The sequence below is a fragment of the Malania oleifera genome, chromosome 2, assembly GCF_029873635.1.
Source record: "Malania oleifera isolate guangnan ecotype guangnan chromosome 2, ASM2987363v1, whole genome shotgun sequence".
Lineage (NCBI taxonomy): Eukaryota > Viridiplantae > Streptophyta > Magnoliopsida > Santalales > Ximeniaceae > Malania > Malania oleifera.
The window spans coordinates 15,245,406-15,265,909 of record NC_080418.1 but is presented as its reverse complement, the minus strand read 5'-3'; the positions used below and the strand labels follow the sequence as shown (position 1 = coordinate 15,265,909).

General features: G+C 39.8%; 3 protein-coding genes across 3 annotated transcripts; 1 reads left to right on the top strand and 2 right to left on the bottom strand.

Annotated features, from left to right (window-relative positions):
• Nucleotides 1-199: 199 nt before the first annotated feature.
• LOC131149545 (heat shock cognate 70 kDa protein 2-like) lies at nt 200-4,594 on the bottom strand. The gene is made up of 2 exons (XM_058100088.1): nt 4,249-4,594; nt 200-2,130 (listed from the first exon to the last, which is right to left on the bottom strand). The coding sequence occupies exons 1-2, from the start codon at nt 4,460-4,462 to the stop codon at nt 404-406; spliced, it is 1,941 nt and encodes a 646-aa protein (XP_057956071.1). The 5' UTR covers nt 4,463-4,594; the 3' UTR covers nt 200-403.
• A 6,522-nt stretch (nt 4,595-11,116) lies between these two features.
• On the top strand, nt 11,117-12,487 carry LOC131149544 (glucuronoxylan 4-O-methyltransferase 3-like). The gene has a single exon (XM_058100087.1). The coding sequence runs from the start codon at nt 11,432-11,434 to the stop codon at nt 12,326-12,328; it is 897 nt and encodes a 298-aa protein (XP_057956070.1). The 5' UTR covers nt 11,117-11,431; the 3' UTR covers nt 12,329-12,487.
• Nucleotides 12,488-12,878: 391 nt separating this feature from the next.
• On the bottom strand, nt 12,879-16,761 carry LOC131149542 (heat shock 70 kDa protein 1-like). The gene is made up of 2 exons (XM_058100086.1): nt 16,347-16,761; nt 12,879-14,842 (listed from the first exon to the last, which is right to left on the bottom strand). Exons 1-2 carry the CDS (start codon nt 16,558-16,560, stop codon nt 13,113-13,115), a joined length of 1,944 nt encoding a protein of 647 aa, XP_057956069.1. The 5' UTR covers nt 16,561-16,761; the 3' UTR covers nt 12,879-13,112.
• Nucleotides 16,762-20,504: the final 3,743 nt, after the last annotated feature.

The following is a 20,504-nucleotide window of genomic DNA, read 5'->3' as shown; positions in this document are numbered from 1 at the left end:
CTATTTCATTCCATTCACACATTCAAACAAAATATAAATCTTTAAGTTCCCGAGTACCTTGAGGCGCCCAGAGGATTTGCAACTTGTAGTTCCCTCAGACTGCCTGAAAGATTTCAATATAGTTGGGCAAACAACATAATTTCTACGGTGTATAGAATAGGATGGGGGGTGACTAAGCATGAAGCAAAACACACACAGGAGATGGAAGCACCAATACTTCTAATTCAATTGTCTCATACATGAGATAACCCAAAATGGGAAATGAGCACTTAAAAGCAGCAAAACTTGGAATCCACGGTGTCCTTCCTAGCCATGAAAATAATTCAAATCACAGTGCCGATAAAGCTAGCTATCTAACACACCAGTCGAAATAAAAATATGAAACTAGCCTACATGAATAGATTTAGTCGACCTCCTCAATCTTGGGGCCAGGACCACCGCTGGCAGGAGCATCCTCATCCATAGAGCCACCCATATCAGCACCTGCACCTTGGTACATCTTAGCAATGATGGGGTTGCAAATGCTCTCAAGCTCCTTCATCTTATCCTCAAACTCATCTGCTTCTGCCAGTTGGTTGCTGTCAAGCCACTGAATGGCTTGTTCAATTGCATCTTCAATCTTTTTCTTGTCTGCAGGGTTCAGCTTGTCGCCAATCTTCTCGTCCTTTATGGTGTTCCTCATGTTGTACGAGTAGTTCTCAAGGGCATTCTTAGCTTCCACCTTCTTCTTATGTTCCTCATCCTCAGACTTGTACTTCTCTGCTTCTTGGACCATCTTCTCAATTTCCTCTTTTGACAGCCTGCCCTTGTCATTGGTGATCGTAATCTTGTTTTTCTGCCCAGTTGTTTTGTCCTCAGCAGAGACATTCAATATACCATTTGCATCGATGTCAAAACAAACAGTGATCTGAGGAACACCCCTGGGGGCAGGAGGAATGCCCGAGAGCTCAAATTTACCCAGCAAGTTATTATCTCTAGTTCTGGTTCTCTCGCCTTCATACACCTGAATCAACACACCAGGTTGGTTATCTGAGTAGGTAGAGAACACCTGTTCCTTCTTTGTTGGGATGGTGGTGTTCCTCGGGATCAACACAGTCATGACTCCTCCAGCAGTTTCCAAACCAAGGGAGAGAGGGGTGACATCCAACAACAGGAGGTCCTGAACCTTCTCATTGCCCTCGCCACTCAAAATAGCAGCTTGAACAGCAGCACCATAGGCAACTGCTTCATCAGGATTTATGCTCTTGCAAAGCTCCTTCCCGTTAAAGAAGTCCTGCAACAGCTGCTGCACCTTGGGGATCCTAGTAGAGCCACCAACAAGAACAACATCATGGACACTGCTCTTGTCCATTTTAGCATCTCTCAAGCATTTCTCCACAGGCTCCATGCACTTTCTGAAGAGATCCATGTTGAGCTCCTCAAATCTGGCACGGGTAATTGTTGAGTAGAAGTCAATACCCTCAAACAAAGAGTCAATCTCAATAGTGGTCTGAGCAGTGGAGGAAAGAGTCCTCTTTGCCCTCTCACACGAGGTCCTCAGTCTCCTCAATGATCTAGGGTTATTGCTGATGTCCTTCTTGTTCTTTCTCTTGAACTCTTGAACAAAATGATTCACCATTCTATTGTCAAAATCTTCTCCTCCCAGATGGGTGTCTCCAGCTGTTGCTTTCACTTCAAAAATACCCTCTTCAATAGTGAGGAGGGAGACATCAAAAGTGCCACCACCAAGATCAAAGATGAGCACATTCTTCTCACCAACACTGGTAGCTTTCTTGTCAAGACCATAGGCAATAGCAGCGGCGGTTGGCTCATTAATAATACGCATGACATTGAGACCAGCAATGACACCAGCATCCTTAGTAGCCTGCCGCTGCGAGTCATTGAAATATGCAGGAACAGTGACAACAGCATTCTTCACAGTTGAACCAAGGTAGGCCTCTGCAATCTCACGCATCTTTATGAGAACCATGGATGAGATTTCCTCAGCCGCAAACTGCTTCTCTTCGCCCTTGTAGTTGACCACAATCATTGGCTTGTCCCCAGGACCAGCAATGACTTTGAAAGGCCACAATTTTATGTCACTCTGAACTGGGGCATCACTGAATCTCCTACCGATCAAGCGCTTTGCATCTGGCAATGTGCAGAAAAACATATACAAAAAATTTAAAAACCATTTTATTAAATTGTTGAAGTAAAATATGCACATTTCACTTGATAAGCTCATATCCACATAATATGGGGATTGTCAACTTCAACACCATCCAACAACCAGACTAAATTTTGTTTACTTAAAACATAAAAGTTATCTCAGAAATGCAAATGAACTGTGTATGACAATCCAACTTTGTGTGGATTTTCCATGTGTATTCACAATGTTTAAATAGAAATCATTCTAGCATATAAGTGTGTAACAATTACCGGAAGTGATTGCCTTGATTTTAAGAAAATATTAATGCATAGTATGGGGGAAAATAGAAGAGTATAGCTTAATTGAAGGTACATTAATTAAGTCCAGAACCACATAAATGAACTGAGTATCACAGAACGCACAATATCCTTACAAACAAAAACAAAAACAAAAAGAAAAAACCACAAATAAAATTTTTTCTTAAAAGCTTTCGGGAGACAATCCAAAATTTTGTTCGCCACATTGCTAATTGCTTTGAAATAGTCAATGTTCACTTGTATAATGAACTTGGTCAAATAGAGTAGATTCACTTAAACCTATTTACACCATTTGCAGCCATAAATAAAAGAAAAGCACCTTTACACACCTTCAACCATGTTTTTTTCTAGTGATTCACCTTTTACAAACTGTTGTAACAATCTAAACATTGGCTTGTGCAGCAACCAATCAAAAGCAATGCAACTGAAATAGGAATTGCTCCTAGTGAGGAGCATTGCCAAACCTTGATTGCCAATCCTGACACTCGGGGTTAAAAAAACTAAGGGAGGCAGAGGTGGTATGGGTTTTAACGCTTCATAGTGGCAATATTGCCCTGATAATACCATTTTAAAAAAGAAATACTTCATACATTTTCATAATTCCAATTTCTGCATAAAGGACCCAAAGTGTCACGAACTAAACTTGATGGTTCCTAGCACTAGAATGATAATTACATAAAAACCTTTTTAGGGGAGGATAAGTGTTCATCCGTCATTTTAAAACTCACTAGCTATTGTCAACGTGTTTAGCCTACTTGCCTCCCTCGCTAAACACACGATAGAATTGCGTAGATTCAATGTTTACTGTTTATTTGCCAATGCTTTCATGATTGCTTATGTTTCCGCTGCTATTTGATTGAATGCTAATGAAAATGTTTTGTAAATGAATGTTACTAAACGATAGGACTGACTAGTTAAACAAGAGTGCTCTAGCTAGCACCGCACGACCATTTCACATTTCACAACGGTATGAAAATAGTCGGTCCATGACACAAAGCCATGAGGGGTAGTGACCAATTCCCTTTCCCATTGGGATGATACCACTCGTTTCCAATCTGAGTTCCAAATTTGGATGCTTTCACACCTAACCTTCCGCACAAAGGTCTCAATGCTAACAAGACTGTTCATTCATCTATTTCTTGTGTCAATTCATATATAATGTGCAGTGGACATGGAATCTCACTCCTAACGGCAGAGTTAACACAATATGACTTCAAGGCCCTTTTGGTTCCAAAACCGAGTAGATCGGACAAGATTAACAGCAAAAACAAGCATGCATCTGACTCTGAAGGTTAAAGAGATTATGTGGTCCAGGCCCAAAGGCATGCTTAGCAGTTTCATTCCATATTAGGGAAAGAAGGGCAGAAAGGCTCTCCCGAAAATAAAAGCTCAAATTACGTTCAGTAATTGAAGTAAACCTCGAACGAATTAATAGTTTCAAATCAACTTTGACTCTCACGTGAGAGCTAAAACAACAGTGCACATACCGGCACAAATATCATGGGTCAGTTCCAGGCTTGCTGAAATAATGCAAACAACTCATTCTTAAAAAGCAAACAAGTACAATGACCTCAAGCCTCAAGTGAAGACAACAACAATAGCACACACACCTAAATACATTGAACAAATAATTGCATTCCCGTTAAGAACAGATCACACTGGACTAAAGAAGTTAAATAAACTCAATGCTAACAAAATAAAAGGATAAAAAAATAAAAATTTCGACTACAGTGTACGAGATCATGTAACAAAGAAGATTCACAACTAGGACACAAGAGGAAGATGAAAATGACGATAACTTACCGAATACAGTGTTGGTAGGGTTCATAGCAACCTGATTCTTAGCAGCATCACCGATCAAACGCTCCGTATCGGTGAAGCCGACATAGGAAGGCGTAGTCCTGTTGCCTTGATCATTGGCTATGATCTCAACACGATCGTGCTGCCAAACTCCAACACATGAGTAGGTAGTGCCCAGATCTATTCCGATCGCCGGACCTTCACCTTTACCGGCCATTCTTCGTTCTCGCTCCGAAAAGATTCAGCAAGTTTAAGGGCTCGAGCTGGAGCGAGATCGAAGTGAGAACGGCTGCAAGCAGAGAAAGAGAATATTTATAGTGAGAAGAGTTAGGGTTCCAGAATATTCCTCATCACATGCTCCGCGCGGGCAGCGGAATTAATCGGGTTAGGTCCGCCTGTCACGACCCATGGGCCAGACGGGTTTGGATCTATCCAAGTTACCAGCAGGCCCATGTCATAAATTGGAGGCTTAGAAATTAGAATCATGTACATCGACACCACTTTCCCCCTCCCTTGATTTAGCAAAAAGAAAAAAAAGATCTTATAATTATTGTTTTGTTAGAAAATGAAGATCATAATTGTGATAAAAAAGTAAATATGCACTGGGTATTTGTTTTCAAAGAAGAACAATTGTATTGCAGCACGCACGCACATACACACGCATACAAAAACTACATAGTTTCGTGTAGAATATATACAGGATTTACAAGCTAGTTATACAAGTAAATGCTAAAAATAAGGTTAAGAATTCGATCAATTACAACTTTTAAAAACAGAATCAAAATTCAAAATTCAATATTCAATCTTTGATTTGCTTGCTATTGACCTATGATTGTTGCTTGATTTGCTACTTGTTTGATCTTCACCGAAATTTGATGAATCGTTGTTTATACGCCCCCACAAGATGGAGGTGCCATCAGCTACCCCAATCTTGTTTCTGAGAATTTTTGTACGTGGCCTTGACAAAAGTTGTGTTAAGAGATCAGCGAGTTGATCTTGAGTATTAACATGAAGAACATTTAGGGTACCCTTTTGCACAATATCACGAACAAAATGTAAGTCAATCTGAATATGCTTCATCCGTGAATGCTGGACAGGATTAAAACTCAATTAGGTTGCTCCTAAATTGAACACCTATAAAGATAAATAAATTAGATATGATCGTATGATTTAGAATATTATACTCCAAGAAAGAACTCTGATGCCTTTTTTTTTGTTTAGTACTCTGATGCCTTTGTCAAAGTTGAAAACCAACTTTATTTATATTGGCAATAGTAAAATAATTAAACAATGCCCAATTAAGTTTTCTTTTTCCCCTTTTGGTGGCAGAGTCTCCATGAGATGAAATGCTTTTATAATTATGTATTATCATCAAAGGTAGTGCATATTGATCTAATCTTCTCTAGACCAAGAAGGATGATGCATTAAAGTGTGGATACATGATTTTGATTTTGATCCCCTGAGATTCAATTTTCTATGATTTGATTTGGATTTCTTGGGGATTTGGTTTGGGGTAGTCATGTGCAAGGACTTTCTATTCTATTTTCACGAGCTAGATAATCCAATACCCAAAGAACTCACTCATCTATGCATAAGGATGTTTTTGAATTCGATGATGCACACACTATCTGTTGAGGAATTAAACCTGGAGCAACAATCCCACACGAAGAAAAATAAAGCATATCCACACTGGAATACCGGATTTACGTGGTTCGTTCGAATCTGACCTACGTCCACAGGAGCACACACCACTACACTATAAACTGGGAGAAAAATTACAAGAGGAGCCACACTGCTCAACTCTCACTCTCTCTCTCTCTCTCTCTCTCTCATCACAACTCTCTGCTCTCTGCACACAACACACTCTGCACACAACACATACACCACTCACAGCTCTCTCTGCAACACACCTCACTACAACCCACACATACACAGCTCCACACACATGTATATATACACACAAGAGGGAGCAAAGAATTCAAAGGGCGGTGGCTAAATGTCAGCATTGTCTGCAAAGTATGTGGCCGCCTTCAACGTCCAAGCTAGCGGTTGAGCTAGTGCAGCTGTTGGCGACTCCACACCAATAATCTCAACAATCTCCCACTTTGAGACGGAGACAACATCTCAACTAGTGTATAGGCAAATGATGTGCTCATATCTGTCTTCAAGCATGAAGACCAACTGAAGTTGAGCACAACTTCAGCTTCTCTCTCATCACCACCTTCCTGTCTGCTAGATTTTTGCGGACTAATCTGATGGTTGTCAACTTCACAACTGGTGCAAAGATGTCGGTGTAGTCAATCTCTTCCTTCTGTTCGAAGCCTTTGACTACCAACCGAGGCTTGTACCTTCTGGAGCCGTCATGCTTCTTTTTGATTCTGTACACCCACTTGTTGTGAAAGACCTTCTTACCTTTGGGCAACTCAACTAGTTCCCATGTTCTGTTGGAGGTGAGGGACTTCATCTCATCCTTCATTGCAAGCTCCTACTTGCTTGTATTTGCCACCTGACATGTTTCATCACAGCATTTGGGCTCTCCTCCATCTGTAAGAAGTAAGTAATCTATATACCTTTTGTCTGGTACATGAGGCCGAGTAAATCTCCTAAGCTCTGGAGTTAGAGTAGGAGACAGTGGTGCGACGATCTGCTCCACTGGTTCCTCCGCCTAAGGATATTCGGCATTCTGCTGTTGTGTCCTGATACACTTCTTTGGGGCACAGGTGTTTATCTGGAAACTGACTCTCTTCTGTTTCCCGACTATACAATGCTCACACACGTCAATCTACATTGACTGTAGACCACTCAATTTTCCCTTTGAGTGCATCACCCTGAGTTCCTTCTTACTCATGTGATCAAGTCGTTGGTGCCAGATGTTACTGTCGTCATTTCTTGCAGCAACTGAAATAGACATGAAGACATTGGAGGTTAGAAAAGGTGTTCCGCTTTTCTTAACTCGCGCAATCGTAAGTACACCCTTTGAAACTTTCCATTCATCGCCAATGAATTTCGTTGTGTATCCCTCATCTGCCAGTTGACCAACTGAGATCAAATTCTTTCTCAGGTCTGGAATATGTCTGACATCCTTCAGCTTCCACACTGACTTGTTTATATTGATCTTCACAACTCCCTTACCGATTACGTCGCAAGGTTGATCGTTGCCAAGGTACACCTTATCGAAATCACCTGGTATGTACTCCTCTAGGCAATCTCTGCAGCAAGTGGCATGAAATGAGGCTCCGGAGTCTAAGACCCAAGACTTATGCTTGCTTTCAAAAGAGCAGATCAACATCTCATCATTCTCGGAAGCAATATTTGCTTTTGTCTTTGCCGTCGTATCAAATTCTTTCTTCTGACTCTTGCACTGGTTCTTGTAATGACCAGTCTTTCCACAGTTCCAGCACGCAATAACTTTTGTGCTCTGGGAACCTGTGTCTTGAGTACCTTTGGGATTTCTGGATTTAGATCGTCTGGGTCCAGATCTGCCTCGGTTGTTTGATCGTCCATGCATGTTTCCTCTACCTCGACTCTCCATGTTTAAGGCTGAACTCGAAGTGGATCCATGGTTTGACTGCATTTTTATTTTCTCTGTCAAAATCATGCTGACGACTTCATCGTATACAAGCTTCGATTTTCCTACGGAGCTACTGATGGCAGTAATGACACCATTCCAACTTTCATGCAATTGACTGAGAATCAATAGGGTCCGAATCTCATTATCAAACGTTATCCCAACTGAGGCGAGTTGATAAGACAACTCATTGAAGTTATTCAAATGTCTGCTGAAACTCTCACCTGCAGACATGCTTATTGTAAACAGTCTTTTCATGAGATGTACCTTGTTTGCGGCTGAAGGCTGCTCGTACATGTTAGATAGTGCATCCATAAGGGACTTGGTGGTTGTCAAGTGCTTGATGTTGAAGGCAACAAACTTTGCCAACGTCATCCTGATAGCTCCGAGAGCTTTTCGGTCAAACAACTCCCACTCGCCCTGCTTCATGGACTTTGACTTCTCCATCAGTGGTAAGTGCAACTCCTTACCAAACAAATAGTCCTCTATTTGCATTTTCTAGAATCGAAGTTCGTGCCATCAAACATCTCGATCCGAGAGCTCTTTTTGTTTGACATCTCGATTTACTGATCTAAAGACAGAATTAGCTCAAACGGACAGCACGGTTGGATCCGGAACGGCCAAAAACCCTAGAAATGACTTAAGTCGCTCGAAAAACAGATCCGAAATGGCTTCGAAAAGCCTGGTCAAACTTTTGGTCAAATCTGGTCAACTCTGGACAACTTAACGGAATATTCCTCTCACGGACGAAATATTCTTTGACGACATTAGTGACGTTGTTAACGAAACCGTCTGCTGACGTGACACTGTGGGGCCTACTGTGGGACCCACTGATGACGTGGCGTGGTGCCCAGCTGACGAGGCGATTGACTCGGTCGATGACGTGGCGCTGCCGCGGTTGCTGACTAGGCGCTTACTCGGAGCCACGTGGCGGCTTGCTGGGCGCTGACGTGGCGTGCTGATGGGGCGTGGGTCCTGGCTGACGTGGACGTGTGATGTGGCACTGACGTCACTCGTCTTCAACCTTCATCTGTTCTCCGGCGCGTGGTCGCGCGTATGGGAAGCTGCCGATTCCTCGTCGGCGCGTGGAAATGTCCCCTGGACGTTGGCAGCACGTGTAGGCCCGTGCGGGGTTATCTGAAGTCGTTTGGCGCTCTGGTTGACACCGTTTGCTTCGTCTCGACGAGAGGAGTTCGATGGTGGTCTCCAAATTAAATTTTGAGCTGCTGGATAGAGGCTCAAAATCCGGGAATATTTCCCTGATCTGGCGATTCTACTCCAACCAAGCTCTGATACCAATTGTTGGGGAATTAAACCTGAAGCAACAATCCCACACGAAGAAAGATAAAGCATATCCACATTGGAACACCGGATTTACGTGGTTCGGTCGAATCTGACCTACGTCCATGGGAGCACACACCACTGCACTATAAACTGGGAGAAAGATTACAAGAGGAGCCACACTGCTCAACTCTCTCTCTCTCTCTCTCTCTCTCTCTCTCTCTCTCTCTCTCACCACAACTCTCTGTTCTCTGCACACAACACACTCTGCGCACAACACATACACCACTCACAGCTCTCTCTGCAACACACCTCACTACAACCCACACATACACAGCTCCACACACACGTATATATATACAAAAGGGGGAGCAAAGAATTCAAAGGGCAGTGGCTAAATGTCAACATTATCTGTAGAGTAGGTGGCCGCCGGTCTTCAACGTCCAAGCTAGCGGCTGGGTTGATGTGGCTGTCGGCGACTCCACACCGATAATCTCAACACTATCATTCAAGTTCCATCACAACAATGCTTCAACCAAAATTTTCTAAGACTAATTATAGTTCTATCCCAATCCAAGAACATCATGAACATTGGTTCAGATTATGTATACTGAGCATGATCTGATTTTGGAAAGCATTATTTTAAACATCACAGGAGTTCAAACAGAGAAAAAGCATAAGTCTATCATTAGTTTGATTTTAACGAGCACTGGTTACAGCACCAATGCTCACGGTTCTATTATATGGATGCACGAAAAAAAAATTAAAGACACTCTTTTTTCAGTGGGTTATGGGCTTAAGGGCTTGAGTTGGTGAGGGTGAATGGGCTTAGTTAATTGTGTCTCCTTAGGTCACGAGCTGGGCATGTGGAATGTTGTGGACTAATTGGATTTATGAATTGGCTTGGACTTTAATAAAGGAAAGACTCCTCATGTGGGCCCTAACTCAAAGATAGGCCCATTCATATAGGGCTTTAACTAAATATCTATACCTCAATTATGAAAAAAACAAATCAATTATGAGTTATTATAAAATATTCCAAAAATACTGTACTCACGATGTCATTTCCTCCTCATTTTTTGTAAGTGTCATTCATCATCAATCTTTGACTTACGTGTCTCTTTTTGCTTATTTCATATGCACTCATTCAAAATATAAACGACTACTACTGCAATATTAATCTTTTTAAAAGTAGCAAATATACAAAATAAACCTGATTTTTCCGTTTATGTAAACTCTGAGATTATTAAACTTAGTATAAATCTGTACTAAACTTCTTATAGATATATCTACACAAAGTCAAATCCAATCTTCGAATTTCATATTCCAATAAGACTTTACTAAAATTATTTTAAATTTTGTATCTTATGGATGACATCAAAGAAACATATGGAATCTTACCTCCTACAAGTAACGAAACCGTCAAGCCCTCAAATGTGGATGAGTGTCAAATTCCTACATTCATATATTTAATTAAAATTTTATGATCAATTGTGACATGGAAATGCATTAGTCTTGACTAAAACGATTGCATGCCTATATAATTACTCAACAATCTCACTCACAATTTTTTTTTTTTTTTAAACTTAAATGAGGTGTTATGTAAATATAGAAATCAATCAAATAAAGTACACATGTTTTAAATTCTTAAGCCAAACCGAGAAACCAAATTGTCAAAGGTTTTAATTAATTATAAAGTCATTAATCATCATTAACTCCTCCAACAAATGCTATAACTATTCAAAAAATTATATAGAGAATCTCATGTGTTTTGTATATCTATTTTCTTTATATATATAATATTAATAAATATAAAATTAATTTATCCCATATTTAATATCTAAAATATATCAATAAGTAGAAAAGAGGAATTGGCGTATAATGTCTCCAATTATGAACCCTCTCACCAATGATGCTCTTGTTGCCAACCCTAAGCCCCCACCAACCCTTAATCACATGGGTCGTTGAGTCGTTCCCTTGTCCCTATCATGGCATCATCCATCAAACCTCCCTCTGTCTTCTTTCTCCCTTTTCTTTATTTTTATTTTTTATTTTTTATTTTCTGGGTGAACCCAGTGTTGCTTGCGTCTCTCTTAAGAATTTACCAAATTAAAAAAAAAAAGAATAAATAAATCCTCCTTCTTGTGTTCTGCTTCTTCCTCTTAAGTCTCCTTTCCTCAATGTATTCTTGAAGTACTTCAGGCATTTTGCCACAGAGCTCCAGCTCCCTCCATCATCAAGAAGCTGTAGAGCTAAGAACCCATCAAACCTCACAATCCATCTCTCTCTCTCTCTCTCTCTCTCTCTCTCTCTCTCTCTCTCTTAGGAAAATAAGCAATGAGGGCCAAAACCCCATACCCGATGAACCTGAAACTCCTCCTGCTCTGCTTCTTCTTCTTCCTCCTCCTCTGCTTGATTCTGCGATCCAGCTTCTTGTCTTCCCAACAAAACCCATCCCCCGTCAAAAACGCCCAAACCCACCCAATCTCCAACTCAACCACCGCTCCTCTGGACCCCCAACCCCAATCGATCCCCTGCGAGCCCCTCACACCCACCTGCACCAAAATCACACCCTCCCTCGCCCACACCCTCATCCACTACGCAACCTCCAACATTACCCCACAGCAAACCCTCAAAGAAATTTCCGTCAGCGCCAGAGTCCTAGAGAGGAAATCCCCCTGCAACTTCCTGGTGTTCGGCCTCGGCCACGACAGCCCCATGTGGACGGCGCTCAACCACGGCGGCCGCACCGTCTTCCTCGAAGAGGACAAGGCGTGGATCGACCAGATCAAGGAGCGATTGCCGGGGCTGGAGTCGTACCACGTCGGGTACGACACCAAGGTGAGCGAGGCCGAGGGGCTCATGAAGATCGGGAGGGAGGAGGAGTGCAGGGTGGTGGGGGACCCGAGATTGTCCAAGTGCGGGCTGGCGCTGAAGGGGTTTCCGGCGGAGGTGTACGAGGTTGAGTGGGATTTGATAATGGTGGACGCGCCGACGGGGTACCACGAGGCGGCGCCGGGGCGGATGACTGCGATCTACACGGCGGGGCTGATGGGGCGGAACAGGGAGGAGGGGGAGACGGAGGTGTTCGTGCACGATGTGGATAGAGCGGTGGAGGATGAGTTCTCAAAGGCGTTTCTTTGTGAAGGGTACTTGAGGGAGCAGGAGGGGAGGCTCAGGCACTTCACCATTCCGAGTCATAGGACTCGGTTGGGTCGACCCTTCTGCCCTTAAAATATGCTTTTCTTTCTTTTTCTTCTGTCTGGATTTTGGTTCCATGTTAAGAGTTCATTTTCAGCTTTTTCATTAGCTTGTGTTATATATATTTGACAGGATTTTATGACTTTATATTCATTTATTTTTGAATAACTGAGATTTCAATCCTTCAATTAATTTTATTGCCAAATGTCTTGTTTTGCTTCACCAAATGCTAATTAAGAAAATTGGTTGTAATTTGCTAGAAGAAAGGAGATTTTTTCATTTTGTTGCAAAATTTCGTTTCCTTGCTTAAACATTCATTACATAATGAAATCTCATAATCCGTCAATAATTATTTATGGCTAAAATATCAATAGTTCATGATTAATTTATAACTAAACTATAATTGGATATTAAATCCTTACTTGATGTTCATATTTTATTTACCTCAAAGCTTTCAGATTATTACCCCCCACAAAATGAAGAAAAACTGCGTTTTGCGACAATATTTCATTATTCAGATTCAATCAAACGCCACCAACATCCAATCTCAAGCAAATACGCCAGAAAAATTCTTCCAAGAGAATTGAGCAAAAACCAAAGTATTATTTCAACTTTGCTCATATGTCATTAAAAATAGTATTGCAACTGAATGAGAACAAACCTAAAATATAAACCCAACCACAATAATTCAAAACCAAGGCCCTGCATTCAAGGCCATGAAAAAAAATTCCAATGTGGCTCCTGAAGAGACCCATCAATGTGAATTTTTAAAAGTAATAAATACGAAATTCATGGAGAAAAACCAATCAATATCTATCTAGTCAACTTCCTCAATCTTGGGGCCAGCACCACTTCCTCCAGAAGGAGCGTCTTCATCCATGGAGGCACCTGCCTCGGCACCTGCACCTTGGTACATCTTCGCAATGATGGGGTTGCAAATGCTCTCAAGCTCCTTCATCTTATCTTCAAACTCATCTGCTTCGGCAAGCTGGTTGCTGTCCAGCCACTGAATTGCTTGCTCGATAGCATCATCAATCTTTTTCTTGTCCGCTGGGTTCAGCTTAGCCCCAATCTTTTCATCCTTCACCGTATTCCTCATGTTATATGCATAGTTCTCGAGTGCATTCTTAGCCTCGACCTTCTTCTTATGTTCCTCATCCTCAGATTTGTACTTCTCTGCTTCCTGAACCATCTTCTCGATTTCCTCTTTTGACAGCCTGCCCTTGTCATTGGTGATTGTGATCTTGTTCTTCTGTCCTGTAGTTTTGTCCTCCGCAGAGACATTCAAGATACCATTTGCATCAATGTCGAAGCAAACAGTGATCTGAGGAACACCCCTGGGAGCTGGGGGAATACCGGAAAGCTCAAATTTACCCAATAAGTTGTTGTCTCTGGTTCTGGTTCTCTCACCTTCATATACCTGAATCAACACACCAGGTTGGTTATCTGAGTAAGTAGAGAAAACCTGTTCCTTCTTGGTTGGGATGGTGGTGTTTCTCTGAATCAACACGGTCATGACTCCTCCAGCAGTCTCCAGCCCAAGAGAGAGAGGAGTGACATCCAACAATAGGAGGTCCTGGACCTTCTCATTGCCTTCACCACTCAAAATGGCAGCTTGCACAGCAGCACCATATGCAACGGCTTCATCAGGATTGATGCTCTTGCAGAGCTCCTTCCCATTAAAAAAGTCCTGCAACAGCTGCTGAACCTTTGGAATTCTTGTAGATCCACCAACAAGGACAACATCATGGACAGTGCTCTTGTCCATTTTAGCATCTCTCAAGCATTTCTCCACAGGTTCCATGCACTTTCTGAAGAGATCCATGTTCAGCTCCTCAAATCTGGCTCGGGTAATGGTGGAGTAGAAATCAACACCCTCAAACAAAGAATCAATCTCAATAGTGGTTTGAGCAGTGGAAGAGAGAGTCCTCTTTGCCCTCTCACATGATGTCCTCAGTCTCCTCAAGGCTCTAGGGTTATTCGTAATGTCCTTCTTATGCTTCCTCTTAAACTCCTGAACAAAATGATTCACCATCCTGTTGTCAAAATCCTCCCCACCAAGGTGAGTATCTCCAGCTGTTGCTTTCACTTCAAATATACCCTCTTCAATAGTGAGGAGGGAGACATCAAAAGTGCCGCCCCCAAGATCAAAGATGAGCACATTCTTCTCGCCAACACTGGTTGCCTTCTTGTCAAGACCATAGGCAATAGCAGCAGCAGTTGGCTCGTTAATAATCCGCATAACATTGAGACCTGCAATGACACCAGCATCCTTGGTAGCCTGGCGCTGGGAGTCATTAAAGTATGCAGGAACAGTGACAACAGCATTCTTCACATTTGAACCAAGGTAGGCCTCTGCAATCTCACGCATCTTAATGAGAACCATAGATGAGATCTCTTCAGCAGCGAACTGCTTGTCCTCACCCTTATAGCTGACCACAATCATTGGCTTGTCCCCAGCACCAGGAATGAGTTTGAAAGGCCACAATTTTATGTCACTCTGAACTGAGGCATCACTAAATCTCCTACCAATCAAGCGCTTAGCATCTGCCAGAAGGGAAAACAACAATAGAAATATAAAAAATACTGCACTTTGAACAAGTCAAAAAAATCTGAACAGTACAGTTGCAAGGGTAAGTAATGGAAAGGACAAACGTCTCTATTCCTCAAACTGTATAGATAATTGAAGCATACATATTTAGGAAAACAAGCACCAGACAACTTTAGCCTCCAAAATTGACATTTGGATTTGAATTTATTTAAAAATAAAAAACTCAAGGAGTGTATGTGTGATCCAAGTTAATGATTGTTCTATACTTCTTGTTTTAGACACAAACCGGTACACCCATTGATTTGAATGGTACATCTGGAAGTCTAAAACTGTGAAACCCATTATGATTGGTTACCCTGTATTAACCCATGCCAAGAATTTTGGTTTTGCATAAATAAGGATTTCCAAATGAAATTTCAAATTTCCAAGAAAATAATTTGCTTTATCACAAAATATACAAATTGCTGTCAACTACTATCTCACGAATCATGTATGTGCTCCCACTATTAATCAGTTTTTAAAATGATTTAAAATGATTTCAATATTTTTTTAAAAAAATTAAACAAATTAGGAATGACTTTATTTTAGCGTTTTCCAAGCCCTAATTTGTGGTAATCCTAAAAGTGCATTATACGTAAGCCCTATTTTTGGTTTAAAATACATAATGAAATCTAAATCAAATTTCAAATTCAAGAAAATAATTTGCTTTATCACAACATATACAATTGCTGTCAGCTACCATCTCACGAAGCATGTATGTGCTCCTAATCAGGGTTAGGAGACGGAAAAGAAAGCCAATGCATGTTCAACACATGTTCCTTATTGTATTATATTCAATACGATATAATAAACCTATGTGCTCCCTCTATTAATTAGTTGGTTCTGCTCATCATAGAATCAATAATCGTTTGAGTTGTGACGCAATTTGAACTGGCTCCAAATTGTTTCCTATTATTATAGTCCACATCCAAAATGTGTTAGGCTATTTGGGATAGAGAGTAATTTTTCAGATCGCAACCTACAATTTGCTCATCTAAAAGTTCATTCAATCAGAGTGCATTAAGTATAACAATTTGAGCATGCCTTGTTTTTTTTTTTGTGGGTAAACAACTAAATGAAACAAAAATCTAAGAAAATTCAACTTCGAATCCTCCACATTATTTTGACTTTCACATGAAGGAAAGCAATATTATGCTTGCTTGACTACCACCATTAGGTCATGAAAAAGTTATATATATCAAGCATCCATAAGCGGTTAGGAAACCACAACCACAAATCTAGCCGACTACATCACTTATGAAACCCATGTCAATACCAAACGCACCTAAATTAGGTCAAACAAGTACTTGCGTTTAAATAAAAATAATACCGCACTCGATCTAAATCGCTACAAAGACTCACGCTCAACGATTGAAAAAAGATCACAGGATCTAAGACTGCAGGAATCAGATGAAAGATCTAAGAGAAATCAAATCGACAGCGGTGAAGATGATAACTTACCGAAGACGGTGTTGATAGGGTTCATAGCGACCTGGTTCTTAGCTGCATCGCCGATCAGCCGCTCCGTATCGGTAAACGCAACATAGGAAGGGGTTGTTCTGTTGCCTTGGTCGTTTGCTATGATCTCAACGCGATCGTGTTGCCAAACACCAACGCAGGAGTAAGTGGTTCCCAGATCGATTCCGATCGCCGGCCCTTCGCCTTTCCCGGCCATTCTTCCTTCTCTTCTGAATCCGCCGACGAGTAAGAGAAAGAGTTAAGAATTGAGACTGCGAGAAGGAAATAGGGTTTGAGTGAGAGAGAGAAGATCGAGGAGGAGTGGTCTATATAGCCGCGAACACCGAGTTTCCAGAATGTTCTGCCAGCCGTTGATGAAGCCGTGTTTGACCGCTTTGAGTTCCCATTCAAACAATGTAGGCTTACACGGACGACTCACAGACCAATCGCAGTCGTCCAGAGATGGGCCGGGCTGGCTCGCGGGTTGGGTCGTGGCCCTCATGGGCGATGATCCACATGTTTGGATAGCCCAAAATTTGAATTCCACTTGGGCTTTCAAACACTTCCCCACCTTGGGCTCAAAGCCTAACAGTCAATTGTGAACATAATTTTTCATTATTATTATTTTTTCAAAACATGATAGTAGTAAGCTTGAACTACATATTCATAGGTAATCATTTTTTTTAAATTTGACCCAATATTTTAAAAATTAAATCAAGTAATGGGTCCTCTCTGAGATCCAGAATTGTTAGTTCTTCTACAATGTTAGTTAAATATATTTTAGTCACTATACTTTCAATTTGCATAATTAAGGACTTATACATATTATTTTATTTAATTAAAGTTATGGTCTAATATAATTTAATGGTTATGAATTGGAGAATTAAAATTAATGGACGACCCTTCCGAGTTTCACCCTTGGATTAGTCGAATCATTTGAGGTCCCTATATTATCAATTATGAAAAAATATTTATATGATTTTAAAATTATTTCATATTAATTATGCACTTAAAGTTATAATTTACTTCATGATGAATAAAACTTCTTGAGATTCCTTTAAAACAATAAACTTATTAAGGATAAAAGTGGTACAACGTGTAATATTAATTCTATACTTTATATGCATAAGCAACTTTATTAAATTTACTAATAATTTTATATTTTATTAATATAAAAAAATAATTATATGAAATTAGTAAATACAATACCTTAATTGCACTAATTAAAAGCATAAGGACTAAAATAGAATTTACTTAATAGTATAAGGACTAAATTATGATTTCACTCGTATTATATTTAAAAATTTATTTTATAAGAACAATCTTATCACGATTGTAATATAGTAAAATATTTTGTAATGGCTTTTATTATTTTTTATTTTTAAAAAATTTCATGAACATTTTTTATTTTAATTATATTTTATAATAATGTTATTTGAATGGTATAGATAAAATGAATGATTTAATTTTTTTTTAAAAGTTAATTCTAGATACTACAATATTTTTACAATAGGTTGCCCAAAAATTGAAAATCATAAAATTGAATTTTTAATTTTTTTCGCAAATAACTGAAAACTATCAACAGAAATAGAAAAATAGCAACATAAACAAATATGATTTTATAATCTATTTCTTCACTATATAAAAATGAAAAAAAAAAAAAAAAAAAACAGCAACAATACCAAACGGATCTTAAGAAAATGGGAAAAGTGATTCTATTTAGACGATTTGACCTTGATTTGGTTCATTACATCTATGTTAGCAGATCGTTAGTTTAGCACCCCCGCCCTCTCACCAAAACTCTTTGATTTTTTTTTTTTTAATGTAGTGATGATTCCATTGCCCCCCTCTTTATTTATTTATTTTTTCAAACTTGTTCGGAATCAAGATCATGTAAAATGTTTTGCAAACATAAAATGAGCATTGCCAAACATGCTATTAGCAATATTTGTAGTAATCAATTACGCCTTCTTTTGCTCTTCTCAGCCTATACTCATTAATGCCACCGCAAGAGCCTTGGAATGCTTTAAAAATAATGGTTGCCAACAACACAATTAGCCTATTACAATATTGTTGGCAAGATAAGAACTATGGAATAATGGTTTTGCTTAAGCTAACAATCTAAATTCTTGGTGAAAAATCAAAATAGGCTCAGAATTATATTATTGCAAGAAAAAAAGATTGAAGAACTTTCCTAACTGACACTATCTTGTACTCGTGGCCACCAAATTAAAATACTTTTTTATCAATTGCATGTATGCATGGGGACACTGGTCAAAGCATTAATGTGCATCGCATCTCTAGGGTGACAAAACAGATTAGCGGATCGAGTTTGGACAAGTCATAAACAGGTAGGAGTTAAATGAGTTCGAGTTTATATTGAGGTTGACATGTTTACTAATGGGTGGCTAACATATAAACTCAAACTCACTTGTTTAATAAATGGGTACTTATTTAAAAATATAATTTATTTATTTTTAAAATTTTACAACATTTTATATAAATAACATTTTTTATAAAAAAAAAAAAAAACAACAACAACAACACACTTTTATTTTATTCATTAATATCTTAACAAAGAAAAAACATAAAATGTAGAAAATAATATGTTGTTTATGGTGTGGCTCTTATACTTCGTGGGGGCTTATAAACAAAGGGAGGAAAAACATATGTTGGTGCAGCAACAATGACTCGTCGACGAATAGATATCGAGAGTTAGAAAATCTCAGAGCAGAAGACTTGTCGATCAGATGATAGACTAGTCGACGAGTGGGCTTCTTGGACTTGATGACGAATCTCCTGTTCTTGTTGACGAGTGTGCCCGGGTTGCAAGAAAATATTTGAATTTTGAATGTAAACGGTGTGACGGTTGGGGATTTGGAGGGAAGCCTCCGCGAGCTTGTTATATATGCTCTTCTGGGCATATTTTGATGTGTAAGAGAGAGTAAGAGAGGGGTGAGAGAAGGAGAGAAGATCATTGAGTGTGTATTTTTTATTTTCATAGTGAATCTCTTGCTGATTGCTCATTTGGATGTAGGTTTTGCCCAACCACATAATTCCTGGTGTTGTTGCTCTTTTCTTTACTCTCTTTATATTGTTATGGTTGCGGAATAATTCTATGTTTCACTATTTTAGATTGTTGCATATGATATTGTTTGATCCTTTACAATGTTTTATTCCGCTGTGCATTGTTTGAAGAGGCGTTATTTTCACAAAAATTGGTATCAGAGTGTGTGTTGTATGACCTTTGAATTGAAGGATCTCGTGGTGCAGCAATGTCACGCCCCGAACCTAGAAATGGGACCTGGGGGTGAAAATTGTAACATAACCTATCCATGTATCATACAAATCATCACAAATACAGTACACTGGATGAGGGTCTGACCCCGTGGGGTTCCCAGACACCCTAAACACATCCAATCATAATCATATATGCAGCGAAAAAAGTCATTCTATATCAACATATGCAGTACCATACCAGAGTCTATACAAGAGCAGAACATGACTCTAACAAAACATACAAACTGGGTGCCCAAATACAACTTAAAATGGCAACCCAACAAAACTACAGTTCTAACACTTACCCAAGCGCTAACGCAGTACACCGACCACTACGCTCCCTACACCAGGACATTAGTTCCGATTACCCGAAAGACCTGTAAAAATGTACATACAGTAGGGGTGAGACACCTCTCAGTAAGGAAGAACACAGGTTATATCTGTGTGTGGCATTTGATTGTTATCAGGATACAACATACACGCAGTTAAATGCATTCTAGTACTAATTTACACAGTGCATACATGCACACATACGGCGGCCATTTATACGCAGCCCCGTCACAATACATACACATGATCAATAATCCTCAGTGTCGTCACACTCTTCAGCTCGAAACCGGCCCGTGACATATGGCGTTGGCCGTAGCCAACCCGCGAACACAGCGCCACCGGCACATAGCTAGTCCCTGTTGGCCTAATAAGGCTTACAATTCTTATTTTGATGATAACAAATCAAATGATATATTTAATATGTTTCAAGTAAAAGTGTTCAGGAAAATAATAGAGTTCAAGTGTATAAGAAAGTTCATGGATTACAAAAAGCATGAAGAATGAAGTCATATTGTGAAAAGCTCAAAGGAAAGAATGCAACTACAAAGATGG